This window comes from Cnephaeus nilssonii (assembly GCF_951640355.1).
Source record: "Cnephaeus nilssonii genome assembly, chromosome: 12".
In the NCBI taxonomy this organism is placed as follows: Eukaryota; Metazoa; Chordata; class Mammalia; order Chiroptera; family Vespertilionidae; genus Cnephaeus; species Cnephaeus nilssonii.
The window spans coordinates 66,485,939-66,497,279 of NC_137083.1; the positions used below are offsets into that span (position 1 = coordinate 66,485,939).

Genomic DNA, 11,341 nt, shown 5'->3' on the forward strand with positions numbered 1-11,341 from the left:
CTCCGCGACCACCCTCATTCTACTGACCCCACTGCGGCAGGGGCGCGAGGGAATTCGCCAAAGGTTAAGCAGAGTGCAGGTTCCTAGAATGGCGACTCTCAATATTTTAGTTGCTTGGAGTATTTCCCTCAACCTTTGGGCCATCGTCATTGGTGGAAGGGACAGGAACCCAAGGTAAGGCACCTAACCCAAACCCCTGTCCCCACCTGCCGGGATTAGACGCCGGTATACTCACTGCGCGTGCGTCAATTGTCCCTTTTGGAGCAGGCGGGGCCTTGGCGGTCCTGAGGGGGAGGAGCCACGCTGTTTCCTAGGTGACGGAGCGGCGGCGTCGGTGGTGGATTGAGCGGGTCTGAACGAGCTTCCCAGAGGGCTGCGCGCGCTCGGCGGTCGGCGCTGTCATGGCGAGCTTGCTGAAGAAGGTGAGGCGGGCGGAGGTCACTGGATTCGGGCGGTGGGGTAGTCAGCCCGACAGCCCCCCCCTGTTCGGCGGGTGGCGGAACCGGCGCGGGCCGGGCGGGGCGTGGGCGCTCGGTCTGCTGTGCCCGCGGGGGCGGAAGGCAGCTCGGAGCTGGCGGCTGCGAGAGGCCGGTGGCTGGGTGGAGGCCAGCTTTCCCCCGGGGCTTGGTGGTTTTGCTTTTTCTCGGCGCGGTGGGCGCGCGGAGTTTCACACGGCCTGAATCGCGTTTTGTTTTTGAACAGACTACCGGCCTCGTGGGATTGGCTGTGAGCGAGACTCCGCACGAGGTGGGTGCCTCTCTTCTTGCGCTCTCCCGGGTTCCCAAGGACGACTGCCACCCGGCGACCTTGTTTCCCGAAAGGTTAATGCGATGGGGACGTCCCAGCCCCGATGACAACTCCTCCGGAGCTCCTGCGACAAGCGCGCCGTCCACTTTGTGGATCCGGTGCCACAACAGTTTTCCTTAAATTGTAAAAGAGACAGATAGGGCATAGTCATGAAGAAGAAATTACAGCTAGAGTTAAATGGTTTTTTAAAAAAAACAGTTGTGAGTCTTTTTTTTTTTTAAAGCTGTGAAACTTTTTAAAGTGTTCCATTTTAATTTTTGGTGGTATTTTAAAAATAGAAATTTGTATGATTTGTCTTTTCAGAGGTTAAAACTGTTGTACACAAAGATTCTTGATGTTCTTGAGCAAATCCCTAGAAATGCAGCATATAGGAAATACACAGAAGAGATTACAAGTGAGAGGCTGGATATGGTGAAAGCGGTAAGTAGCTGACTTAATTTTGCTTGCTTGGATTTATGTATCCAAGGCAACATTTAACAACAACAACAAAAATGCAGTTGCTTATTTTTTGCATATTCTACTCACTTTCCTCTTATTTCTATTCTTTTTCCTTCCATCCTTTTCTTCCATCCTTTCTCTCTTTCATTCATCAAACACCTGTTTACTGAGAGCTTTTCTATATGCAAGGCCCTATAAATGCTGGAGTAAAGGAATAAGAACAAGTCCATTTCCTAAGTTAACACTGTACCTGTTTCTTTTACCTCTCTTTCCTATCCAGTCCTTTATTGATCTTTTATTTTTTAACCTGTAGATACATCAGTCTTCTTCCTTTTTTTTCTAGTTTCAGAGTAGAGAATGAAAACAAAACAAAAAATGTGAGTTGTATTTAAAGAAAACTCAGAAGTAACTCTTAAAAAGTGTGTTGTTGCAAAAAGAAGAGGACCAAATTAGTCACTTAACTACAACATTTTATTGAGCATTTTAAGGACTGAATGTTTGTGTCCCCTTAGAATTTATATGTTGAAGCCCTGTGAGGTTCCTGTGGCTGGAACCTCTATGAAAGTCATAAGATTAATGAGGTGATACGACTGGTACTCTGATCCAGAAGAATTAGTGTCCTTAGAAGAAGAGACACCAGAGTGCCTCATGAGGACACAGTGAGAAGGTGGCTGTCTGCAAGCTAGGAAGATAGCTTTCACAAGAAACCTACGCTGCCTGACCTTGATCTTGGACTTTCAGTCGCCAGAACTGTGAGAAAGTAAATTTCTGTTGCTTAAGTCACCCAATCCATGGTATTTTGTAGGGAGCCCGAGCAGACTAATATAAGCATGTAACAGCTTCCAAATTGAAGGCTCTAGACAGTAGACCACTATTGATTCTTTTATACCAAACTATATTACACTGTTGTCAAATTTCCACTCTAGCACTTACTTCGTGAACTTTTGCCGTTATCCAAAATTGTGTTCATAGACTCCAGAAGTAATTGACATATATGCAATAAAGAGTCTGACGTAAAGAACTTTTATCGTTCCCTTAGGTGTACAACAAAACAATGCGATTTGATTTGGAACTTTGGCTCTTAGCTTGGTAATTGTGGAATTGATTTAATTGTGGAGATTAAAGTCTCTAAAGGGGAAATTAACATTTCTTTTAATTTTTCTTAAGGAAAATGGGCTTATGTATTTTTTCCCATTTCAGAGTAAGAAATTTTCCTTTTTCCTTTCATAAGGTGAATGTCTTCAACTCCATTTTATTCTTTCTCTGCTTTCCTCTTCAGAGAGCCTTAAAATGTAGTTGTATTGTTCCTATCTTAAAAGAAAAAGAAAACTGTTTTTATATTTTCCTTTACTTTTGCCCTGTTTCTCTTTTCTCTCACAGCCACTGTCAAGTGAAGAATAGTTCACTGTCATTTCTTTCACTTATTAGTTCTAAAATCGTTTTCCCTGGCCTGTGCTGTTTCAATTGCCTTTTAACTGATTGGTCTGTGTATAGTTCCATACTACATTATTGTATATCCTACACTGCCAGTACAGTGATATTTTTCAATATGTGAATTACAGTGTCTTTCTCCTTAAAAACTTTACCATGGTTTTCTGTCAGTGTTGCTCCACTTTCTATCTTTATCTGCATGATTTTGATGGACAGTCAGGTTTGGAACCACTGGCTTACATGATAAAGTCCTTAGATGAATGGAAGGCCCCCAAGGTCTGGCTCTAGGTTATCCTCCCAATCTTATCTTACCATTTCCTGTTTTGTATGCTATGCTCAGCAATACCAAACTGCTGACAGTTATGGGAATTCCATGCAACTTTATTTTTGTGATCTCCCCCGCGCCCCCCCCCCCCCCCCCCCCCCACACACACACACCTTCCTGGAATGCTTACCTTCCTTGTCTGTCTGGAAGTTCTTACTCAGTCCTCAAGATCCATTACCTTCTCTGTGAAACGTTTTCTTACATCCCTAAGCAGAGATTGATAGCTTCCTTGCTTCCATTGTACCTATCACACCGTGTTTTATTTATGTCTTCTCCACTGGTCCATAAGCTACTAATGAATGATGATTGCATTCGTCTTGTATCCAAGAACCTAGTAAAGTACCTGGCACTCATATATGGTCCCTTAGAAATGTTTGTGTATCCAAAAGGCTAAATACAAATAGTTTTTAACAACCCCTTACACTACATAATAGTTATATTGCTGATTCCTGTTTTTGGTTAAATTACCACAGATTTTTAACTCCCCTTAAAGCCACACAGAGTCTCAGTGAATATTGTTATGATTGTAAAGTACCTATTTCCTAAGCCTAAAATAGAAATAAAATAAATATTTTTACAGATTATACTAGGGCAGTGGTCGGCAAACTCATTAGTCAACAGAATCAAATATCAACAGTACAACGATTGAAATTTCTTTTGAGAGCCGAAAACCGACTTCTTCGCATGGGCCACGAAGTTTCAATCGCACTGTACGTGCACGCCCGCACGTGGTATTTTGTGTAAGAGCCACACTCAAGGGGCCAAAGAGCCGCATGTGGCTCGCGAGCCGCAGTTTGCCGACCATTGTACTAGGGAGATAGTAATAGCATATTGGTGTAAAGCACTGATTTGTAGCCTGTTCAATAATTTAATCTCAGTTCTAATACTAATTTGCTGAATGACTGTTGGCATATTGTCCATATTCTCTGTCTCAATTTCCTCATCTATAACTTGGGTATACTAATACCAACCTTGAGCACTTATTGTTAGGACTGAATGAGGTAATTTATGTAAAGTGCTTAACACAGTTGCACGTGTTCCTCCCTAAAGAGATCATATGGAAGTGGTCCTCCCTAAAGAGATGATGTATGAGGGAAGATTTGCATAGAAGTGAAGGAACAAGCTGTGCAGATATCCTGGGTCAGCCAGCATATGCCCTGAGACAGGAACATGCCAATTCCTGTAGAGAATATTTTTGTTCTTCTCCCGGTCTTTATTCCATTTCTGGGCAACCCCTCCCCCAACCCCCCACCATATTTATACTTATTTACATTTGTGTGTAGAGGACATGGTTTTTGTTTCTCAAAAAGCTCAGTCTACTAGAAAATAAGTAAATATATGTCATGAATGTACTATACTAGCATTCTTTTTGTAAAAAAAAAAAGACTTCTTTTATTGAAGAATTTATATACACAAAGAAATGTGCAGAAATCATGAATTTTCACAAAATAATCATGCCCAGCCCATGTTAACATGAAATCAAAAGAGAGGACATTTCCAGAACACCAAAATCCTCTCTTGTTCCTCTAAGTTACTATCCTCCTAAAGATAACTATTCTTCTGACCTCTGACATCACATATTCCTTTTGCTTTTGAATGGAACCATCAGCATGTACTCATTTGTGTCTGGTTTCATTCGCTTAATATTAATTTTGAGAGAATCATTGTTTATAGTTATAGTTTGTTCATGGCTGTATAGTATACTATTATATTCAAACATTATAGTTCATTCATTCTATGATATGTGGTCATTTGGATTGTTTGTAATATGAAGCTGTGATTTGTGCTTCTTTGAATTTTCTTGAACATGTCATTTGGTTAACATATTATGCATTTCTGTTTAGTTTACACCTAGGAGCAGAATTTTGGGTCATAGATTAGCTACTATTTTTTAATGCTAATGGTGTCAGAGGAAATATAGGAAATAATAAGAAAATAAAGTGGTATTTTAAAATCTGTATTTTAGAAAGACTGAATTAGGCATTTTTTTTACTCTTGATAAACATGTCAGTACATGTTTAATAATATTAAGATAGAAAAACATTAAAATAGAAAGATGAAATTAGTTTCCACCAACTATTTGATAAAAATTAGTAAGGGTACGATGAGAGAAAATTAATTACGTTTGTTATAGCAAGTGCATTTTTTGTATATGAGTTTTTAAAATATATGATATTGAAACATTCAGATATTGTATTTACATATTTTTCTGTGTTTTGTGTTTTTTTCCCCTTAAATTATAGGAACCAGATGTTAAAAAATTAGAAGACAGGCTTCAGGGTGGCCAAATAGAAGAGGTGATTCGTCAGGTAAAGAAAAAGATGAATATTTGGATGTTTGGCTTCAAAAGTTCAGAGACATAATGTATTGAGGCACAAAACTGACATTCCAGAAAGAAAGGAAAACTAAATTTCTTTTATCAACTCATCAAATATAAGACTAACCACAAGTAGAAAATACTTCTAATGTATATATCAGTTAAATATCATTGATTATAACTTGAATTTATGAGGCTTCTATTGGAAGTTTGGAGTTTTATATTCCTTAAATATAATGGGCATGTTCTTATTAGCCTTACCTTAGTTACACAATATTACTGTTTCTTGAATAATTTTATCTTTTTAGATACAAATACTTTAAAATTTTAATGGATTGGTAAGAATACTACAATTTTTAATTAAATTGGGGGAAATGATGCCCCTCCCCTTTTTTTAGTTGTGTATTTCCCCACCAATTACTAGTAAGATTAAATGTTAAAAATTATCTATTACTAATAAAAGGGTAATATGCTAATTAGACTGGGAGACCTTCCGGGAGACCTTCTGGACAAAGCCATGGTGGCGGGGCCAAGGCAGAGGCGGTTAGGGGCGATCAGGCCAGGAGGGGAGGGCAGTTGGAGGTGAGCAGGCCGGCAGAGGGGGGGCAGTTGGTGGCGAGAAGGCTGGCAGTCAGAGTGGTTAGGGGTAATCAGGCAGGCAGGCAGGTGAGCGGTTAGGAGCCAGCGGGGATCGGGCCTAAACCAGCAGTCGGACATCTCCCGAGGGGTCCCAGATTGGAGAGGGTACAGGCCAGGTTGAGGGACCACACCCCCCAACCCCTGCCACCTGCACGAATTTCGTGCACCGGGCCACTAGTGTTCTTATAATTCATGTTCTATAAATTATTAGTATTTAAGGGATTTTTTAATTGCTTTTTTAGAGAGAGACACACACATTGATTTGTTGTTCCACTTATTTATCCATTCATTGGTGATACTTGTATACTTGTATGTGCCCTGACTGGGGATCAAACCCACAACCCTGGTTTATCCGGATGACGCTCCAACCAACTGAGCTACCCAATTAGGGCAGTTATTAATATTTTGTTGTTGTTGTTAATCCTCACCTGAGGATATTTTTCCATTGATTTTTAGAGTGGAAAGGAGGGGAAGAGATAGGTAAACATCGATGTGAGAGAGATACATCAATTGTTTGCCTCTCATATGAGCTCTGACCAGGGCCGGGGATTGAGCCTGCAACTGAGGTACGTGACCTTGACCAGAATCTGACCTAGGGCTCTTCAGTCAATGGGCCCACACTCTATCCACTGAGCCAAACCAGCTAAGGCGATATTTTTAATCTATAATTTGTTTTTGGTGTTTTTCTTATATATTTCTTAAAAAAAAATTTTTTTTTAAATAAAAGAGACACTAACCTTAATCTTTTGCCATATTGCCTAAACATTTTTTTAGCCTGTTGTTTTGTCTTTTGACTTCAATTGGATATTATCTCCCATATGTAGAGGTTTTAAAAATTTTTATTTGGACAAATAATCCTCCCTCTGTATACTCCCATGTCTTTCACTGATGTGAGTCTTATAAATATTCAGTTCTGTTTCATTTATTTTTTACATTTTTTTGTATTTTTCAAAAATGTAATAATTTTTTCTTAAGTTTTCTTGCCATTTATCAAAAGATAAATAAAAGGAAATATTTGAAACTAGAGGCCCAGTGCACAAAAATCGTGCATGGGTAGGGTCCCTAGGCCTGGCCGGTGATCAGGGTCAATCTGTGGGGCAACTGGTGGGCCCCTGCTGGCACCCGCCTTGGCTGGCCTGGCGCCGCCTGCTTGCCAGCCCCACTCCCCGCCACCGCTGCTGCTGCTCACCTCCCTCTGCAGGGTGACCAGCGGGGCAATCGGCGGGCGGGGGGAGGGGTGCTCGCACCCACCTTGGCTGGCCTGGGGTCTGCGGGTTGGTTACAGCTCCTGCATTGAGTGTCTGCCCCCTGGTGGTCAGTGTGCATCATAGCGACTGGTCGTTTCACTGTTTGGTCAATTTGCATATTAGGCTTTTATTATATAGGATGATTGTAGATTAGGGAAGTATTTCACCAATAGACATATTTCAAAGCATTGTTAGATGGCTCTGTTAAAAGAAGAATGGGGCATTCATACAGCTTTAATGAATGTACTGTTTCAATCATTAGAGGCCTATTTTCCTGGCCTTTCTGTTCATTAGCATATAGTACTAGATGTAGAGTATGGGAACTTACTACAAACTTATTTTTGTCCTCTTCCTAATCTTCTTTCTTTTCTACCTGACTTTTCTTTGATCATGACTTTAGTTGATAAATTAATTTATCAAGCAATTGTAGTCGCATGATACATTAAGTATTTTTAAGTCAGTTCTGCACATTTTCATGGGCAATAAGGTTAATATTCCTATATAATAAAAGGGTAATATCCAAATTGACCCTAACGGCGGAACGACTGGTTGCTATGACGCTCACTGACCACCGGGGGGCTGATGCACAATGCAGGAGCTGCCCCCTGGTGGTCAGTGCACTCCCACAGGGGGATCTCTGCTCAGCCACAAGCCAGGCTGAGGGCTTCGAGTGCAGCAGCGGTGGCGGGAGCTCCCGCCTCCTTGGCAGTGCTAAGGATGTTTGACTGACGGCTTGGGCCCACTCCCCATGGACCTTAGCCATCAGTCAGACATCCCCCGATGGCTTCCGGGCTTCCTGGGGAACGAGCCTAAGCCAGCAGGTGGACATCCCCGAGGGGTCGCAGACTGCCAGAGGGCACAGGCCGGGCTGAGGAACCCCCCGTCCCCCAAGTGAATGAATTTTTGTGCACCGGGCCTCTAGTGTTTTATATAACCCAATATACCTAAAATATTATTGAAATGTAAGTATAAAAAATTGAGATATTTTACATTCTTTTTTATACTAAATCTTCAAAATTTGATGTATATTTTATACTTGCAGCACATCTGAATTTTAACTATCTACATTGCAAGTGCTAACTCAGTAGTCACATGTAGATAGTGGTTACCATATTGGACAGCCCATTCTAGAGCGATAGTAAGTGAGGGATGAGGAAAGGATCGTGTGTTATAAGCTAGAGACGAGGAAAGGAGTGGGCTACAAGGGCCATATGATACTGGATCCAGCTCTCTGAAATAAGGCTAGCTTCACTGATGGATAGGGCTGGACAGCCTCCCCACACTACAGTGCTTTGGGGGCATAGAGAAAGCATGAGTATTCAAGAGACCCAGATCAGGGAAACGGCCATCCTAAGGGATATTTTTAATCAGTATTTATACTGTTTTCTCATTCCGGCCTTGGTAAATACTTCTACCTCCAGATTTCCTTTACTATACTATTTAACTCATTGTTTATATATACATTTTAGACTGCTGCTGTTAAACATAGATTGGCTGTTTTGAACCACTTTAGAATTATATCTTCTGTTAGGATGAATCTAAGCACTCTGTTTTGAATTCCTTCCATGACATCCTGACAAGTGTTCAACAGTGTTCTTCTAAGTTGGCCAGAGTTGTCATAGGTCTCTTTGTTCTAGAAAAAATGTGAAATAATAAGATACATAAAATATATTTGTTAGATGTGTTATGAATTGTGTTTGAAAGGAAAAAGTAAATGTGACAATCTGATTAAGGAAGATTAGTTCAATCAAAAATATTTTTGTGCGCCTACTGTATTCTACATTCCATAGATCACTGTTTTACAAACTAGTCTCAAGTGATTATTGGTCATGAAATCAGATAGGTGGGTTGTGTCTAGTACTTAAAAAAATACAATAGAGCCTGGCCGGCATGGCTCAGTGGTTGAGCGTTGACATATGAACCCAGGGCACGTGCTGGGTTGCAGGCTCAGGGCCATGTATAAGGCAGCTGATCAATGATTCTTTCTTATCATTGATGTTTTTCTTTCTCTCCCTTTCCCTTACTCTCTGTAATCAATAAAAAAATCTCTTGAAAAATACAATAGAATATAGAGTGTATCAGTATTAGTGTAGCTAATAAAGGTAATATTTTTTTCTTTGAGTTATATGTATGTAATATAGATCCCTTAGTAAAATTTTGTTTGTTTTTACTCTGGACCATGGTAAAATAAAATTTGAAAGCCATTGACATCAACGAAGAGACATACTTTGCTTCTCAAAGAATTTGTAGTCTAATGGTGAAATAGACAATTAAGATAAAAAACTCATCAATTAAATTTTTGAACAATCTAATAACAAATTTTAATCAAATAGAAGAAATCAAAATCTATTCTTTCTTACTCTTGGTGGTTACATAACTGTGATAGTTAAGGTAATTTAATTAATATTTAACATTTGGTAAAACAGCTTATTAGACACTACTATGAAAATAGTAGCTCTAGTAGTTATATTTTAGTTATTAGCTATGATAAATATCTATTAAACAGTATAATCAAATGATTTTTATTTAAATTTTATTAACAGGCTGAAAATGAACTAAGTCTGGCAAGAAAAATGATACAGTGGAAGCCATGGGAGCCTTTAGTGGATGAGCCTCCTGCCAACCAATGGAAATGGCCAATATAATCATCATCAAATGACTTGTGTGTTGAAGGGAAAATGATGTAATTAAATGTTCTGTTATATCAAAAATGTTTCCATATTATTGACATCTTAGAATCAAAAAAACTGATAATGCAGAACGTTTTTAGGAGACTTGTAAAAATTGATGATTATAGTAATAGGGACTTGTGAATCAATTTTTGTTAAAGCATTCCAATTGTCCTATATAATAAAACCCTAATATGCAAATCAACCAAACAGTGGAACGACTGGTCACTATGACGTGCACTGACCACCAGGGGGCAGACGCTCAATGCAGGAACTGCCCCCTGGTGGTCAGTGCGCTCCCACAGGGGGAGCTCTGCTCAGCCACAGGCTGAGGGCTGCGAGTGCAGCGGAGGTGGTGGGAGCCTCTCCCGCCTCCTCAGCAGCGCTAAGGATGTCCGACTGCGGCTTAGGCCCACTCCCCACGAAGAGCGGGCCTAAGCTGTCAGTCAGACATCCCCCGAGGGCTCCCGGGCTGCCAGAGGGATATCTGACTGCCAGCTTAGGCCCGATTCCCTGGGGAGCAGGCCTAAGCCGGCAGTCAGACATCCCTTGAGGGGTCCTGGACCACGAGAGGATGGCCAAGCTGAGAAATCCTCCCGCCCCCTGTGCACGAAATTTCGTGCACCGGGCCTCTAGTTTCAAAGATAATATATTTTTAAATAGAGGTTCTAGGAAGATTTGAAAGTTAATTGGAAAAATTCTTTTATGTTTTGAAACCAGAAAGGAAGTATTGCTTAAACAAATGTATAGGTCACTGAAGTGAAGTAGCAAGAGTAAAATCCATTAAATTAGAATTCATTGTACAGTTGAGGAAATTGATTTGTATTTGAAAGAAAGATTTATTTACAGTGGTAATTGGAAAACTTTTTTGTGGGTCTCATTTAAGGGAGTTAGGTTTCTGGTCCTTAACCAAAGTACATCAGAATAGAAAGAGAATTTCTGTAAAAGAAGAGATATTAAGAGAGGTCAGTGGGGAAGAAAAAAAAAAAGACATATGTACTACTATTTGTAATACCTTAAACAATAAAATAAATAAATAAATAAATGTTTCTAAAGTTTATCTGGCATATGGATAGGTTTATTTTCAAAACATCTTAGTTGTATGGTTATAGCTTCCAAGTAAAATCACTAAGGAGTTTTTACTAAGTTTCCAATATGAGTGTAGTTGGTTATCAAACAGAAGATAAACCTGTTCAAGGAAAGAAGTGATTGACATGTTTAAGGGTAAACAAAAATAAAATTACAGGTATCCTCCCCTTTCTAGCCCTATATCATTTCTAAAAATTTAGTTAAATTTGGTATCTCTTGCCTTCAAAGATAGTACTTTTGGGTGTCTGTGTGTATGTGCATGTGCGTTTGCTATCTCTCTGGCAAAGCAGAATATTTCAGAATGAGAAAAAAAATTATATTTTTCTTTTCCCCAATATATTCCCTTATAGAGCTGTAAATTGAATGCTTAGTAAATATT

General features: G+C 39.9%; 1 protein-coding gene across 1 annotated transcript; it reads left to right on the forward strand.

The window, feature by feature from the left end:
• The first annotated feature begins 278 nt into the window (after nucleotides 1-278).
• On the forward strand, nucleotides 279-10,933 carry NDUFA5 (NADH:ubiquinone oxidoreductase subunit A5). The gene is made up of 5 exons (XM_079786447.1): nucleotides 279-422; nucleotides 703-747; nucleotides 1,111-1,227; nucleotides 5,245-5,310; nucleotides 9,748-10,933. The coding sequence occupies exons 1-5, from the start codon at nucleotides 402-404 to the stop codon at nucleotides 9,847-9,849; spliced, it is 351 nt and encodes a 116-aa protein (XP_079642573.1). The 5' UTR covers nucleotides 279-401; the 3' UTR covers nucleotides 9,850-10,933.
• Nucleotides 10,934-11,341: the final 408 nt, after the last annotated feature.